The sequence below is a fragment of the Saccopteryx leptura genome, chromosome 10 (genome assembly GCF_036850995.1).
Source record: "Saccopteryx leptura isolate mSacLep1 chromosome 10, mSacLep1_pri_phased_curated, whole genome shotgun sequence".
Lineage (NCBI taxonomy): Eukaryota > Metazoa > Chordata > Mammalia > Chiroptera > Emballonuridae > Saccopteryx > Saccopteryx leptura.
This window is the reverse complement of record NC_089512.1, coordinates 68,519,355-68,537,539: the sequence shown is the minus strand read 5'-3', so window position 1 is coordinate 68,537,539 and position 18,185 is coordinate 68,519,355. Positions and strand designations below refer to the sequence as shown.

The window sequence follows — 18,185 nt, the reverse complement described above, 5'->3', positions numbered from 1 at the left end:
AAACACTGCCACATTTTCTACAAACCTATCTTAAATACACAAATATATTTATAAATATATTGATCAAACAGATAAATGTAGTTACCCCTAGGCTGGTGGCCAAAGGGGATTTTGCCCAAATAGAAAACAAGCTAGTTTAGGTAAGATATCAAAATTTCCTTTAGTAAGAGAAAGATGCTAATAGTAATTGCTACCATAACCATACTTTCCAGGGACCAAAACGTACTTTGAATATTGTAAAACATGATTTAGATATATACGACTGATATCCAAAAATCTAGGCTAAACAGAGTAGAAATATAGTTTATGTATGATTCATAAATTTCTATAAAAGTTTAAAAATCTACAAAGGCGAGCAAACTGAGTTGTTACCTTTAGAAAACAAGCTGTGACTGGGAAAGATGAATCAGTTCCCTGCTCTGTTAAAACTCATCCACGCACCAGCCACTGAAGGGAGATAGAAACGGGGTCCTCATCCTCCAGCAACTACAAACTATCAGGAAGGCGCACTTGCAACAAATTTTTACAACAAATTAGGATGCATGTCAGGAACTAGAAGTACAGGGAGGCATAAGAACAAACAGGAGACTTGAAGGAGAGTAGGAATTCAGCAAAGTGTGTGCTGAGGGAAGAGGGCAATGATGCAGGCAGAGGCGACTGATGGCTGAAACTGAGATGACAGGGCGTGGCAAGGCCTCTAGCCAGGAGCGGTAGGGAAGCAAAACAGAGGCTTTAATCAGGGCTTTACAAACCATGGTAAAGACTTTAGATTTTATTTGTAAAACGTGGAAATCACCAAACTGTGGTTTCAAGAATGACAGCGACATGATCAGTTCTGTTTTTGTAGCAGCACCTTTCTTGCTACAGGACTGAAAGTGGCACACTAGGGGCAGCAAGCTGGGCGAGATGTAACACCAGAGGGGACAGTGGGGTGCACAAGAGTGGACTGTCTGCTTGAGAGATAGCAAGGAGACTAAATGGGTATGATGGAGAAAAGATATCATAAACTTTCCCATGGGGGCATAGGAACTTAGCAAATTTATTTAAATGCACTTTATTGAATTTATTGGGGTGACATTGATTAATAAATTATATAGGTTTCAGGCACACAGTTCTACAATACATCATCTGTAAATCAAATTGTGTGTTCCCCACTCCAAGTCAAGTCTCCTTTCATCACCATTTATCCCCCCTTGTTAAAAACCTTTATCCATTTTATAGGTAAATAAACTCCAAATCCAAAAAGCTCCAAAACGGAAAAGAATTTGTGTAAGATACCAACAACACCTGACTCAAATTAACATGAAGTTCTTCAACCTGCCTTATCCCATTCTGCATAAATGTTCAAATATTTCACTGTGGAAATATTAATATCTGTGATTATGGGGAAAAACTGAAGAAGACGGAGGGTTTGTTAGGTTAAAAAATTGTGTATGGGGGCCCTGGCCGGTTGGCTCAGCGGTAGAGCGTCGGCCTGGCATGCGGGGGACCCGGGTTCGATTTCCGGCCAGGGCACATAGGAGAAGCGCCCATTTGCTTCTCCACCCCCCTCCCCCTCCTTCCTCTCTGTCTCTCTCTTCCCCTCCTGCAGCCAAGGCTCCATTGGAGCAAAGATGGCCCGGGCGCTGAGGATGGCTCCTTGGCCTCTGCCCCAGGCGCTAGAGTGGCTCTGGTCCCCGCAGAGCAACGCCCCGGAGGGGCAGAGCATCGCCCCCTGGTGGGCAGAGCATCGCCCCTGGTGGGCGTGCCGGGTGGATCCCGGTCGGGCTCATGCGGGAGTCTGTCTGACTGTCTCTCCCTGTTTCCAGCTTCAGAAAAATACAAAAAAAAAAAAAAATTGTGTATGCACTATGCTTCCTTTATAAAATCTGACAAAATATGAATTTGGCAACACATTTGGCCCCAGTGTTCCTGACAAACAACAGTAGATGGGAAATTTTCCACATTGGTTCTTCACCTTCAGAGGTGACTGAGATTATGCTGATACAACACCACTGGTGATCCAACAGCCCATAAAGTTGTGTTTGGTAGGAGACATGTGATGTGGATAAGTCAGCTATTATTTTCTTTTTCTTTTTTTTACTTTATTGTGTTTACATAGATTCTACTGTCCCACAGAAGGTATTCGCCCCTCCCGTGTTCCCCATGAAACCCCCTTGCCTCCCTCCCTGGAACACCCTTCCACCTTCCCTCCAGGATTTGCTTTTCTCTCTATATAACATAGTGTTATGTGTGTATAATGTCCCATCCCATAATCCCCTTTCCATCTGTCTGCTTCCCCTCTTGACGTTTTGATCCCACTTCTGTCTCTATTCCGTTCCTCAGTTCACATTGATCATTGGATTCCTCAAATGAGTGAGGTCAATATGATATTTTTTTTTCTCTGCTGGTTTATTTCACTTAACATAATAGTTTCCAGGTCCATCCATGTTGTCGCAAAAGGTAAGATTTCCTTACTTTTCATGGCCCCATATTATTCCATTGTGTATATGTACCACCGCTTTTTAATCCACTCGTCCACTGACGGACACTTGGGCTGTTTCCAGATCTTGGCTATTGTAAACTATGCTGCCATAAACATGCGGGTGCATTTCTTCCTTTGAATCAGTAATGTGGTATTCTTGGGATATATTCCTAAAAGTGGGATGGCTGGGTCAAAAGGCAGTTCCATTTTTAATTTTTTGAGGAATCTCCATACTGTTTTCCACAGTGGCTGCACCAGTCTACATTCCCACCAGCAGTGCAGGAGGGTTCCCTTTTCTCCACATCCTCACCAGCACTTGTTGTGTGTTGTTTTTTAAATGTATACCATTCTGTCTGGTGTGAGTTGGTATCTAATTGTGGTTTTAATTTGCATTTCTCTAATGATTATTGATGTTGAACATTTTTTCATCTGCCTATTGGCCAGCAGTATTTTCTCTTGAGAGAAGTGTCTGTTCATTTCTTTTGCCCATTCTTTGATTGGATTGTTTATCTTTCTGGTGTTGAGTTTTACAAGTTCTTTATAAATTTTGGTTATTAACCCCTTGTCAGATGTATAGTTGAATATGTTCTCCCATTGTGTGGGTTGCCTTTTAATTTTGTTCATATTGTTTTTAGCAATTCAAAAGCTTCTTAGTTTGATATAGTCCCATTTGTTAATCCTGTCCTTGATTCCCCTTGCCTTAAAGATAAATCAGCAAATATATTGCTGCGAGAGATGTCGGAGAGTTTATTGCCTATGTTTTCTTCTAGTATGCTTATGGTTTCATGACTTACATTTGTCTTCTATCCATTTTGAGTTTATTTTGTGAATGATGAGAGTTAGTGGTCTAGTTTCATTTTTTTTTGCGGGTAGCGTCCAATTTTCCCAACACCATTTGTTAAAGAGACTGGCTTTACTCCATTGTATGCTATTACCTCCTTTGTCAAATATCAATTTTCCATAAAGGTTTGGGTTTATTTCTGGGTTCTCTGTTCTGTTCTATTGATCTATATGCCTGTTCTTATGCTAGTACCAAGCTGTTTTCAGTACAATGGACTTGTAATATAATTTGATATCAGGAAGGATGATACCACCCACTTTATTCTTCTTTTAAAAGATTGCTGAGACTATTCGTGTTCTCTTTTGGTTCCATATGAATTTTTGGAATACTTCTTCAATATCTTTGAAGTATGATATTGGTATTTTAATAGAAATTGCACTGAATTTATAAATTGCTTTGGGTAATATAGACATTTGGATTATGTTTATTCTTCCTAACCATGAATACAGTATATGCTTCCACTTGTTTGTATCTTCCTTGATTTCTTTTATCAATGTTTTACAGTTTTCAGAATACAAGACTTTAACAGCATTGGTTAAATTTACTCTTAAGTACTTTATATTTTTTTTGGTTGCAAAAGTGAAAGGGATTGTTTTCTCAATTTCTCTTTCAGTCAGATCGTTGTTGATGTATAACAATGCCTCTGACTTCTGAATATTAATTTTATATCTTGCCACCTTGCTGAATTCATTTATCAGGTCTAGTAGTTTTTTGACTGAGAAGTTAGGCTTTTCTTTGTACAGTATCATATCATCAGCAAATAATGACAGTTTTACATCTTCGTTTCTATTTTGGATGCCTTATTTCTTCTTCTTGTCTGATTGCTATGGCAAGGACTTCCAGAACTATGTTGAATAAGACTCATGAAAGGGGGCACACCTGCCTTGATCCTGATCTTAAAGTGATTGATTTTAACTTCTGCCCATTGATTATGATAGTAGCTATGGGTTTGTCATAGATGACCTTTATCATGTTGAGGTATGTTTCCTGTATTCCCACTTTGTTGAGAGTTTTGATCACAAAATGGGTGCTGGATTTTATCAAATGCTTTTTCTGTATCTATTGATATTATCAGGTGGTTTTTCTCCTCCCTTTTTTTTATGTGATTAATCACGTTGATAGATTTGATAATATTGTACCAGCCTTGCCTTCCCAGAATAAATCCCACTTGATCATGATGTATGATTTTTTTCATGTACTGCTAATATTTTGTTTTGATGAATTTAGCATCTAAATTCATCAGGGACATTACCTATAGTTTTCTTTATTTGTGTTGTCTTTGCCTGGTTTTGGAATTAGAATTATGCTTGTCTCATAAAAAGAGCTTGGAGTCTTTCCTCCTCTTGATTTTTTTGAAATAGTTTGAGAATCATAGGAGGTAGTTCTTCTTTGAATATTTGGTAGAATTTGCTTGTGAAGCCATTTGGCCCAGGGCATTTTTTTTGTTGGGAGTTTTTTGAAAACTGTTTCAATCTCTTTTGTTCTAATCGTTCTATTTAGGTTTTCTGATTCTTCCAGGTTGATTTTTTAAACATTATATTTTTTAAGGAATTTTTCCATTTCACCTAGGTTGTCTAATTTTTTGGCATACAATTCTTCATAGTATTTTCTTACAATACTTTGTATTTCTGCTCTGTCCACTGTTACTTCTCCACTTTCATTTTTAATTTTATTTATTTGAGTCCTCTCTCTGTTTTCTTGGTGAATCTCATTAAAGGTTCATCTATCTTGCTTACCTTTTCAAAGAACCAGCCCTTGGATTCATTGATTCTCTGTATTGGGGGTTTTTTTGTTATTTTTTTAGCTTCTATGTCATTTATTTCCACTCTGATCTTTATTATGTCCTTCCTTCTACTTCTTCTGGGCTTTACTTGCTGTTTTATTTTCTAGTTATTTCAGTTGCAGGGTTAAGTTGTTTATTTGAACTTTTTCTAGCTTCTCAAGGTATGCCTGTAATGCTATGAACTTCCCTCTCTGGACTGCTTTTGCTGTGTCTCATAAATTTTGAGTGGTTTATGCTCATTTTCATTTGTTTCAAAGAAAATTTTTATTTCTCCCTTGATCTCATTGTTGACCCATTTGTTATTTAATAATATGCTGTTTAGTTTTCTAGTGTTTGAATGTTTTTCAGTTTTTCTTTTGTAGTTCATTTCTAGTTTCTGTCATTGTGGTCAGAAGATGCTTGATATGATTTCAATCTTCTTAAATTTGCTGAGATCTGTTTTATGCCCTAATATGTGGTGTATTCTAGAAAATGAATCATGAGTATTTGAACAGAATGTATATTCTTCTGCTTTGGGGTGAAAGGTTCTGAAGATATCTATTAAATCCAGTAGATTTAGTGTGTCCCTTAATCCTGCTGTTTCTTTGTTAATTTTGTTTCTTGAGAATCAAATCAGTGATGTTAGTGGGGTACTGAAATCCCCTAGTATTATATTATTTTTGTCAATCTCACCCTTTATGTCCATCAAAGTCTGCTTTATATATTTAGGTGCTCCTATATTAGGTACATAGATAATTATAATGGTTATCTCTTTCTGTTGGATTTCACCCTTTATCATTAAGTAGTGACCTTTTTTATCCCTTATTATAATCTTTTTTTTTAAGTCGATTTTGTCAGATATAAGTATTGCTACTCCAGCTTTTTTTTAATTTCCATTTGCATGAAATATTTTTTCCATCCTTTTACTTTCAGTTTATGTGTATCTTCTGTTTTGCGGTGGGTCTCCTGTAGACAGCATATGTATGGGTCTTTTTTTCTTATCCATTCAGCTACCCTATGTCTTTTGATTGGATCACTAGATCCATTTACATTTAGGGTCATTATTGATATGTAGTTGTTTATTGCCATTTTTTTTCTTTAAATTTACATTCTTTTTTTACTAGATTTTTTTCCCCACTTTGTTCTGTCTACAGCAGGCCCCTTAACACTTCTTGCAGCATTGGTTTGGTTGTGATGAATTCCTTGAGTTTTTTGTTGTTGTTTTTCTTAATCTTGGAAGCTTTTCATTTCTCCTTCAATTTTAAAAAATAATCTTACTGGATAAAAAAAGTCTTGTTTGTAGTTTCTTGTACTGCATTACTTTGAATATTTCTTGCCATTCCCTTCTGGCCTAAAGTGTTTTTGTTGAAAAGTAGGATATCATCCTTATGGGGGCTTCTTTAAAGATGATTGACTGCTTTTCTCTTGCAGCTTTTAGTATTCTTTCTTTATCTCTTAGCTTTGGTAATTTGAATATGATGTGTCTTGGTGTAGGTCTCTTTGGGTTCTTTTTTAATGGAGTTCTTTCTGCTTCTTGAACCTGTGTAACTCTTTCCTACATCAATTTAGGGTAATTTTTAGCTATGATTTCTTCAATCAGGTTCTCTATCCCTTGTTCTTTCTCTTCTTCTTCAGGAACCCCTATTATGCAGATATTGTTTCTCTTCATGTTGTCACAGAGCTCTCTTAAGAGTTTCCTCAGACTTTTTGATCCTCTTTTCTTTTTCCTGTTCCGCTTCTGTGCTTTCACTTATCTTGTCCTCCAAGTCTCTGATTCAATCCTCTGCTTCATTCAGCCTGCTTTTTATTCCTTCTAGTGTAGTCTTCATTTCTGATATTGTGTTTGTCATTTCTGTCTGGGGTTTTTGTTTTATGATTTCAGTGTCTTTTTTGATTCTTACAATTTTTTTATTTAGGTGCTCATTAAGTTCATCCATTGTAGCTTTGAAATATTTAAGCATCCTAACATTCATTATTTTATACTCTGCATCCAGTAATTTGATTCCTTTTATTTCATCCAGATCTTTTTCTGGAGATTTTTTTTGTTGATTCACATCAATTAAGCTCCTCTGTTTTCCCATTGTTTCTGTGTGTGGCTTACAGGCTTGTCTGAGTTGTAGTTTCCTTAACTAGTTGAGCTGCTTTGAAGTCTTAATTTGCCTGCTTTCAGTTTGCTTAACTCAGCAGGGAGCTTGTTTACTGATCTCTGCAGGGGCTTATTTGAAACTATATCCAGAAATTTGGTGGGTGTGACCTGAGAATCTGAAGGTGTGTTATGCCAGTTGGTCTCCAGGTGTAGGATGCATTCACAGTTTCAGAAGGGGGAGGTGTATCTCAGGTCTTCCTGGAAACCTGAGTTACTCCTCCTCTTCCTTACTTCCTGCTCTCCACTGTGTATTTCATGCTAATTGGAGCTGGAGAATTTTTCAGGGTTGGAACACCCAGAAACAGTTTAGGCTTGTGCTGGGTGAAGGTATCAAACCCCCCCCCCTGCTATGACACCTCTGCACTGGAGAATGAGTTCACTTCTCAGGTCAGCCCAAGCACTCCTCTCCCCATCACCATTTGTCTTGCTCTCCCCACTTACTTTGTGCAAGAAAAGGTAGTCCTCTCAGCCCTCCTCAGCCCCAGAGCACCAAGCAAGTGGCTGTGAGTGATATTTTCTGCTCTGCTCCTTTAAGCACTCCAGCCACTTCCCACATATAGAACTTTTGCTCTTCTCCTTACTCAATGCTGTCCATTTTCTCCTCTAGTCCCTGGATTTCTATGCTGGGTCTCCAGTTCTGAGAACAAGGGCCCACGTCTCTCAAGGTTTCTCTCCTTGGAATGAGAGACCTTCTGGACCCTCAGTCTCAGCCTCCCCTAACTTCTGGAAGCAGGGGAGCCCCCATCACACCCCCACATTCCCTAACAGGATTGATTTGGATTCTTCTGTGTTCCTTGGTTTTTGAAACCTGTTCTTTTATTCCAAAGTTGATTTTTCACAATGATTGTTCCTAAATTAATTTGTAATCCAGTTTGGTGGTGGGAGTTGACAGTTTGCCCATCTGCCTACTCTGCTGCCATCTTGGAATCATCAGCTATTATTTTCAATTGTGCAATAAGACCTACATTTAAGAATCTGTGAGTGTGTGTGTGTGTGTGTGTGTGTGTGTGTGTGTGTGTGTGCTTTAACTGTCTTTCTTTAGACATGCATCTTAGACATACATCAGACAAGACTGGAAGAGTTCATTTTCAGGGAGGTTTCACACTACTGTAGAGAGACTGCTATAAGGTTAGCCTCTTATATCTGTTCTCCTGAGGACTAAGTCTTGTTTCTAGCAAGGTGCCTGTTGAAAGAAGGCAGACATCAAAAAGAAATCAATCCCAGGACTCCACTGAGAACCAACATTCACTGTCTCTCCTTTTTTTATAACCACTGGCATAATATACAGAAGATTTAAAGATAGCAAACAAATAATACATGACCCTAAACTATTCTCTGAGTTGTAGCAAAGATGTTTTATAAATCTTTGTTAAAGTAATAAAACAGAATTTAAGAGAATACTTGAGGATGACATGAAACATGAAGTGAGAAAAGCAGACTGAGTCCAGAGTTTGTGAGCATAAAAAAAGCTAAGGAAGCACATGTTCTGATGGGTGAAGTTTAGAGAGACAACTGGGTCAGAAACAAATCAACACATCTTCCTGATGGTCCAGTAATGGAACATTCCATTGGTACCTCTCAAGAGACATCATTAATAACTTACCTTACTCATATGAAACTTGGGGAGTTATAGTTACGTGAACTTTAGGAATGACACTGATGTAGAATGAACCTAGTTTCCCTTGCATTGCAATGACAGCTAAGTTGGGAGATTCTTAGGAGTTGTAGGCCCTGCTGCAATATTAGAGAAACTGACCAGAAAGGTCTTACCTTCAACACAAGAAGGCTGAGCCCGAGTTGTGCCAGCAACCTGTCCTGGGAAACAAGAACACTTGACTGTTTGTGATCGCTCTTCTATGTGGTTTTTGTTACAGCACCTGTGCACAGCAACCACTTCACAGGTCCCCTGCTTTATTTGGTGCTCACCTGGTAGGTAATGAGGGAGAAAAACAGAACCAGTGCTGTTAGGAAAAAATAACAACACCAATAACTTGAATGATACCATGACTACATGTTCCAACAAATTGTGCTGTTTAAGACTATTTACAACTTTTTATTTTCATATAATTTCAAATGTTTCAGAGAATGAAGGTACAGTCAAGATGGCAGAATAGAAAGATCCTGGGTTCATCTTTGCCCACCAACACACCAAAATGACAACTCAATATAAAGCAACTATCCCTGAAAATGACCTGCAAACATGCAGAACAGATTCTCTACAACTGAGAATATAAAGAAGCCACATTAAGATGGATAAGGGTGAATCAGATAGGCATTCCACAATTGGAGGGATATCACAACCCCAGGAAGCCCCCTCAAAGAGTGAGGCATTGACTCATCTTTGGTTCCCAAGGCTGGAGAACCTGCTTTTGAAAGAGGAGCCCTGTAACACCTGGTTGTGAGAACCAGCCTGGCCTATGTTCCAGAAACTAAGGGGTGGTGGGAAAGCAAGCATTGCCCCTTACAAAGCCTGTGCACAAACTCACTCATTCTGAGTCAAAACACAGAGAGAGCAGTTTGAGAGACACCTAGGTCATATGTAAAAGAAGTATACCAACTAATTTCAGGGTCTCTACCAGAAGGATTTGCTCGGGCTCTCTCCAAGAGTGCCTTTCTTTTCATGTTTGCTTTATTTTCTCTCCTATGTCCAGCCTGCCTGAGAGGGTGAGAGCCATATCTAACACTCTCCAGTAAGCTGCAAACCATTCTGCTCACCCAGCACTCCCCTGGGAACTCATCTAGCCTGACCACCTTCCAGAGTACACTATGCTCCCCACCCTCCAAAGTGGGGCCCTGATTACCATCACCTTGCAGATGGCCCTTCCAGAGATCTAGAAACAGTTTCTTGCTTTCCAGGACCTGATGGGTGGCCAGAAGTATCCCCAAATTAGGGTGAAAGACCAGACCCTGAACACCAATGTGCACACAGTAGGAGAGACCAGGCTTCGCAGTCATCCACCCTGGAGCCTGCCCTATACACCAGCACAGCAGCAGCAGTGTCTACCAGACTTACAGCCAGCCAGACCAGAGACTGGCCCAGTCCACCAGTGTACCCATAGCAGGCTAGGCCAGGCACTGCAGACAAGGCATCAGGAGGACAACACCACCCAATGAGTGCTCTCAACAGTTCCAGCCCAACTATAACAAGAGTGTACACACTGCATACACTGGGAATGCCCCTGAAATACCTGGCACTAATGACCAAGAGATAGCACAACTGTGCCCACAGGACACCTTCCAGATAAGACTATTCTTCCAATACTGTGAGATCTACCTAATACAAAAGCAAACAGAGAACTCCCAAGATGGCAGGAGAGTAGGCAGACACACAGACTCCCAGCTCATGCCACCAATCTGGATTACAAATTAATTTAGAAACAATCAGCATGAAAAACAAACTTTGGGTTAAAAGAACAGGTCTCAAAAACTAAGGAGCAAAGAAGAAGCCACATCAAAGCTTGTAGGGAGCTTCGAGCCACAGGGGGGGCTCCCCTGCTTCCAGGAGTGAAGGTGGGGTGAGACAGAGAGCCCATAAGGGCTCTCATTACAAGGAAATAGCAGGAAATATTGCTCACAGAAACTTGCCTGGGGACCTGGGAACAAGGTGTGCTGAGAGGGCTGGTTGTCTTCCAAAAAAAAAAAGGAATGCATGGGATGACCTAAGAAGCTGACTCATCCAGTGCAGAGGTGGCCATAGCTGGTGGAGGGGTTGATTCCTCCACACAGCACAAGCCTAAAGTGGTTCCGGGTGACCCACCACCAGAAAGCTCTCCAGCTCCAATCATAGCAATAAATCACAGCTAAAAACAGGAAGTGGGAAGGAGGGGCAGTAACTCAGGTCTCCATGGATATCTGAGATACACCTCCCCCTACTATAACAGAGAAAGGACACCACCCACGGAGAAAAGCTGGCAGATTGGGTCTTCAGAGTCTCAGGTTACACCCACTACATTCCTGTATACAACTTCAAATAAGCCCCCTGCTGAGATCAATAAACAAGACTACCACTGAGTTAAAAAAAAAAAAAAATGAGAAGAAAACAAACAAATCAAGACTTCAAAGAGGCTCTATGAGGTAAGGAAATCACAGCTGGAAGAAGCCTACAAGTCATAGAGACTAATGGGTAGGCAGAGAAGCATAAGTCATATGCTTCAACAAGATAAATCATCTGACAGTCTTGGATAAATCGGAAGTAATCAAATTAACAGATGTAGAGTATAAAATAATAATTTTTAGGATGCTTAAAGATCTCAAAGCTACAATGGATGGATTTAATGAACACTTCAATAAAGAAGTTGAAAGCATCAAAAAGGACATGGAAATCATAAAGAAGAACAAGAAAGAAATGACAAACACAATATCAGAAATGAAAACTACACTGGAAGGAATTAAAAGCAGGCTGGATGAAGCAGAGGATAGAATCAGTGACTTAGAGGACAATATAAGTGAAAGCATAGAAGCGGAGCAGCAAAAAGAAAAGAGACTAAAAAAAATCTGAGGAAACTCTGAGAGAGCTCTGTAACAACCGGAAAAGAAACAACATCTGCATCATAGGAATTCCTAAAGAAGAGAAAGAACAAGGGTTAGAGACTTTTTTAAATCAAATCATGGCAGAAATTTTCCCTAAATTGATGAAGAAAAAAGACACACAAGTTCAAGAAGCACAGAGAATTCCATTAAAGAGAAACTCAAAAAAATCTACACCAAGACACATCATAATTAAAATATCAAAGCAAAGAAATAAAGAGAAAATATTCAAAGCTGCTAGAGAAAAAAAAAGGCTATTACCTACAAAGGAGCCCCAATAAAGATGAAATCTGACTTCTCAACAGAAACACTTGAGGCCAGAAGGGAATGGAAAGACATATTCAAAGTAATGCAGTACAAGAGCTTAAAACCAAAACTTCTTTATCCAGCAAGGCTATCATTTAAAATTAGAAAAGAAATAAAAAGCTTCCCAGACAAAAAAATTCAAGGAATTCATTACAATTAAACCAATGCTGCAAGAAATGTTAAGAGTCCTATTGTAAACAGAACAAAGGGGGAAAAGAATATAGTAAAAGAGGAATATAACATTAAAAAATAAAATGGCAATAAACAACTACATATCAATAATAATCTTAAATGTAAATGGATTAAATGATCCAATAAAAAAAATAGGGTAGCTGAATAGATTAAAAAACAGGAGTCATACAAATGCTGTCTACAGGAGACAAACTCAAAATAAAAGACACATAAACTGAAAGTAAAAAGATGGAAAAAATATTTCATGCAAATGAAAATGAAACAATAGCTGGGTTAGCAATACTTATATATGACAAAATAGACTTTAAAATAAGACTATAGTAAGGGATAAAGAAGGCCACTACATAATGATAAAGGGAGCAATCCAACAGGAAGACATAACCATTATAAATATCTATGCACCTAATATAGGAGCACCTAAATATATAAAGCAGATTTTGATGGACATAAAGGGAAATATCAATAGCAACACTATAATAGTAGAGGATTTCAATACCCTACTAATATCACTAGATAGATCCTCAAGAACAAAAATTAACAAAGAAACAACAGAATTAAGGAATACACTAGATCAACTGGATTTAATAGATATCCTCAAAACTTTTCACCCCAAAGAAGCAGAATATACATTCTTTTTAAGTGCTCATGGTACATTGTCTAGGATAGACCACATATTAGGGCATTAAACGGGTCTCAACAAATTGAAGAAGATTGAAATTATATCAAGCATCTTCTCTGACCACAATGGCATGAAACTAGAAATCAACTACAATAGGATAACTGAAAAACACTCAAACACTTGAAAACTAAACAGCATGTTATGAAACAATGACTTGGTCAACAATGAGATCAAGGAAGAAATAAGAAATTTCCTTGAAACAAATAAAAATGAGCATACAACAACTCAAAATTTATGGGACACAACAAAAGCAGTCCTGAGACAGAAGTTCATAGTTTACAGGCATACCTTAAGAAACTAGAAAAAGATTTTAAAAAAAACTTAATCCTGTAACTAAAAAAACTAGAAAAAGAACAGCAAGTAAAGCCTAGAGAAAGTAGAAGGAAGGAAATAATAAAGATCAAAGAAGAAATAAATGACTTAGAGACTAAAAAAAAATATAGAGGATCAATAAAACAAAGAGCTGGTTCTTTGAAAAAGTAAACAAAATCAATAAACCCTTAGCCAAGCTCACCAGGAAGAAAAGAGAAAGGACTCAAATAAAATTAAAAATGAGAATGGAGAAGTAACAACAGACACAGCAGAAATACAAAGTATTGTAAGAAAATACTATGAAGAACTGTATGCCAAAAAAATTAGACAACCTAGGTGAAATGGACAAATTCCTTGAAAAATGTAATCTTTCAAAACTTAATCTGGAAAATCAGAAAACCTATATAAACCGATTACAATAAATAAGATCAAAATACTTATCAATAAACTCCCAACTAACAAAAGTCCCAAGCCAGATGGCTTCACAAGCAAATTCTATCAAAGATTCAAAGAAAAAATAACTCCTATCCTTTTCAAGCTATTTCAAAAAATTCAAGAGGAGGGAAAACTTCTGAGTTTCTTTTATGAGACAAGCATAATTCTGATTACAAAACCAGGCAAAGACAACACAAAGAAAAAAAACTATAGGCCAATATCCCTGATGAATTTAGATGCTAAAATTCTCAACAAAATATTAGCAAACTGGATTCAGCAATACATCAAAGAAATGATACACCTTGATCAAGTGAGATTTATTTTGGGGAGGCAAGGCTGGCATAATAGTCACAAATCAATCAAGGTGATTCATCACGTAAACAAAAGGAAGTACAAAAATCACATAATAACATCAATAGATGCAGAAAAACATTCAATAAAATCCAGAATCCATTCATGATCAAAACTCTCAGAAAGTGGGAATACACAGAACATACCTCAACATGATAAAGGCCATGTATGACAGGCCCACAGCCAACATCATACTCAATAGGCAAAAGTTAAAAGCAATCCCATTAAGATCAGGAACAAGGCAGGGGTACCCCCTTTCATCACTCTTATTCACTATAGTACTGGAAGTCCTAGCCACAGCAATCAGACAAGCAGAAGAAATAAAAGGTACCCAAATTGGAAAAGAAGTAAAAATATCATTATTTTCTGATGATAAGATACTGTACCTAAAAAAAACCAAAATCGTAGTAAAAAACTACTGGACCTGATAAATAAATTCAGCAAGGTGGCAGGATATAAAATTAATATTCAAAAATCAGAAGCATTTTTATACACCAACAATGAACTATCTAAAAGAGAAATTAAGAAAAACAATCCCCTTTACTATTGCAACCAAAAAAATAAAATACCTAGAAGTAAATTTAACCAAGGCAGTTAAAGACATGTACCCGGAAAATTATAAAACATTGATAAAAAAAAAATCAAGGAAGATCCAAACAAGTGGAAGCATATACCATGTACATGGCTAGAAAGAATAAACATCATTAAAATGTCCATGTTACTCAAAGCAATTTATAAATTCCATGCAATTTCTATTAAAATACCAAAGACATACTTCAAAGATATAGAACAAATATTTCAAAAATTCATATGGAACCAAAAGAGAACACTAATAGCCTCAGCAATCTTGAAAAAAAGAATGGAGATGACGTCAGAGTAATGGCGGGGTAGGAGGCGATACCGATAATTCTCCCCCAAAACTCAACAAGATCTTCAACCAGAAACAGCAAAACCTAACCTTGGAGCGTCCAGATGTTTTGCAATACACCCCAAGGTATGGTCGAGCGAAAAATTGGCTAAGTATATAACCAAACCCCGAAGGAAATAGGGAGTAAGAAATGCTCCACCTTCCTCACTAACCTAAACAGGGCAGCTTTCTCTGGGATCTGTGAATATAGAAACTGAGGCAGGCAAAGGGGGTGAATAGATCCAGGCCGCGGCACAAACAGCCGAACTAGGCTGTGGCACGGAGATCCAAGCCGAGGAAAAACTGTTCCTGTGGCAACCCGGGCAATACAAGCTAATACTCGCACCAAACCCAGACAAAGAAAGACAAGCAGGGCAGCCATTTTCCCCGATCCCTTGGTTGACGCACGTAGATAGTGGGCGAGAGATTCCTTCCAAAGCCCCGGGAGTGGGCACCCGTGTTGTCCCACAGAGGGGCAGAGTCAGAGACCTTTGTGTGGGCTGAAACCGGAAGCTCTGGGCAGCCCCAGCGCCCTGGGAAAGCCACGCACGGGATGGAGCGAGAACTAATTCCAACGGTGGAACTTTTCTGTGCTGGTGGGGGTTTCACCCAGAGGGAAACGAAGCCGGCCTGATATCCTGGTCTGTGCGCGCAAATAGTGAGCGAAAAATTCCTCCTAGTGCCTCGGCAGTGCGCTCCCATGTTACCGCACAGAGGGGCAGAGTCAGGGGCCTTGGTGTGGGCCAAAGCGGAATCTCGGGCCACCCTAGCACCTTGCAAAAGCCGCGCACAGGGACGAAGTGAGAGCCAATTCCAACGCTGGAACTTTTCCATGCGGTTGGGGGTTTCACTCAGAGCGTGAAACTGTCGGTCTGATATCCTGGTCTGCGCGAGCAGATAGTGAGCAAGAGTTTCCTCCAAGCGCCCTGGGAGTGGGCGCCCGCCTGTGTTACCGGACAGAGTGGCAGAGCCAGAGGTCTTTGAGTGGGCAGAAGCCCCGCCTGATTATGCTAGCAGCTCTGACTGACTGAGCCTTACCCAGAGCCCTGTGCTGAGTGGAAATAGAGTGGGGAGTTGCCAGCTCTTTGAGCCTCTTACTATCTAGGCAGAGGCAGAGGCAGCAGCAAACCCATAGCTGGATTATCAGGCTACTAATTGAGGAAGGAAAGACTAGGAGAAAGACTCCAGGAACACGGACTCTCTCGCTGTCAGACCCTATAAATGCTAATGAGCCTCGACTGCCAAAGAGACTAAAGCAAAATACATGACATCGCCATAGAGACTTATCAAATGCAAACCTCTACCTGAGCATGCCAAAGGGGCAGAACCTGGGGTACAGAGTCACCAACCAGGAAGAGGGAGAGAAAAGAAAAAGCAAGAAGATAACCTCTCAAAATCAAGAATAATCTGCAGACTTTATAACCTATCCCATTTTATTATATTTGTTCATTTGTTTCTCTTATCTTCATTCTTGATATTTTTTTTTCCTCCTCCAATTTGGCCGATTAACTCTCTGCCGGTCTTACTCTCTCCTCTCCTTGAACTACACTACCCATAAGTGTTACATCTCCCATTATCTTTTCTTTCCTCTTCCTTTCTCTCTATGAGGGTTGCACTCCAAAACCTTTAACTCTCTCTCTCTCTCTCTCTCTCCTCTTTTTTCTTTTTTCTTCTCTTAGTGGTTCCCTCTTTTTTTCTCTCTCTCTCTCTTTCTTTTCTCCCTCTATATTAGTTTCTTCCTTTCTCCTTTACATCTCCTCTCATTCAAACCTCAATAAAAAAAAATTATCTTATCTGGGACTCAACCTTATGTTTGTGGCATTTTGGGGGGTTTTTACTTCACCTTTTTAACTCACTAGCAGTGCTCCCATCCCTGGCTCTCCATTTTATCTAGTTCTTGTTCCACTAAATACAATAGTAATTTTTTAATTTGTCCCCCCATTTTTCTGTTTCCCTCTTATTCCTCTCATCATAAATCTTAGTCAACCAACACCTAAAAGCAAATCATTTTATTCTTGACCCAAATTTTTTCCTTATTTGCTTTTTGTGGGTTCATACCCCCTTCTTTTTCCTTTCTTTCTTTCTTTTTTTTTTTTTTTTTTTTTTTTTTTTTTTTTTGCAGCTTTATTACTTTTCCCCAATTCAGGCCCTCCATTACAGGCATTGTTTGTTATAATTCACAGTTCACCACAAGATTTTCTCAAGAAAGAGAGGAGAGGAGAGGAGAGGAAAAAAGGAGGAGGGGAATAATTTCCTTTTTTTAAAATTTTTATTTTATTTTATTTTTCTCTATTTCATTATTAATTTTTTTTAAAAAAAAACAATTCTTTATTATTTCTTATTTTTTTAACTTTTTATTCTTTATTAAATCTCATTAATACTATCAACAAAACCACACTCAGATGCCATTAAGGAAGAGAAAATCAAATATCATGGATACAAAAGAAAGAGAGGTAACACAGCTAGATGAGGAAAAATCTATGGAGAAAAAATTTAATATATTGGAAACCTTGGAGCTAAATGACAGAGAATTCAAGATATAAATCCTAAAAATTCTCCGAGATATACAAGAAAACACAGGCAATTTAGGGAGCTCAGAAAACAACTCAATGAACACAAAGAATATATTTCCAAGGAAATTGAAACTATAAAAACAAATCAAACAGAGATGAAAAACTCAATTCACGAGCTGAAAAACGAAGTAACAAGCTTAGCTAATAGAACAGGTCAGATAGAAGAGAGGATTAGTGAAATAGAAGACAAGCAACTTGAGGCACAACAGAGAGAAGAAGAAAAAGACTCAAAAATTAAAAAAAATGAGATATCCCTACAAGAATTATCTGACTCCATCAAAAAGAATAACATAAGAATAATAGGTATATGAGAGGGAGAAGAGAGAGAAAATGGAATGGAGAACATACTCAAACAAATAATAGATGAGAACTTCCCAAGCCTGTGGAAAGAACTAAAGCCTCAAGTTCAAGAAGCAAACAGAACTTCTAGTTTTCTTAACCTCAACAAACCTATTTCAAGACATATCATAATGAAATTGGCACAAACCAACAGCAAAGAAAAAATTCTCAAGGCAGCCAGGGAAAAAAAGAATACAACATATAAAGGAAGGCCCATTAGATTGTCATAAGATTTCTCAGCAGAAACTTTACAAGCTAGAAGAGAGTGGACCCCAATATTTAAAGTCCTGAAAGAGAGGAACTTTCAGCCACGAATACTATACCCATCAAAGCTATCCTTCATATATGAAG

At 38.5% G+C, this 18,185-nt stretch overlaps 1 protein-coding gene across 1 annotated transcript in view; it reads right to left on the bottom strand.

Moving 5' to 3' along the window:
* TAFA4 (TAFA chemokine like family member 4) overlaps positions 1–18,185 on the bottom strand; it is a 284,031-nt gene that overhangs the window by 23,120 nt on the left and 242,726 nt on the right. Inside the window, exon 3 of the mRNA XM_066351547.1 lies at positions 8,984–9,139. Coding sequence (XP_066207644.1) covers positions 8,984–9,139 — 156 coding nt within the window. The remainder of the gene's footprint in view (positions 1–8,983; positions 9,140–18,185) is intronic.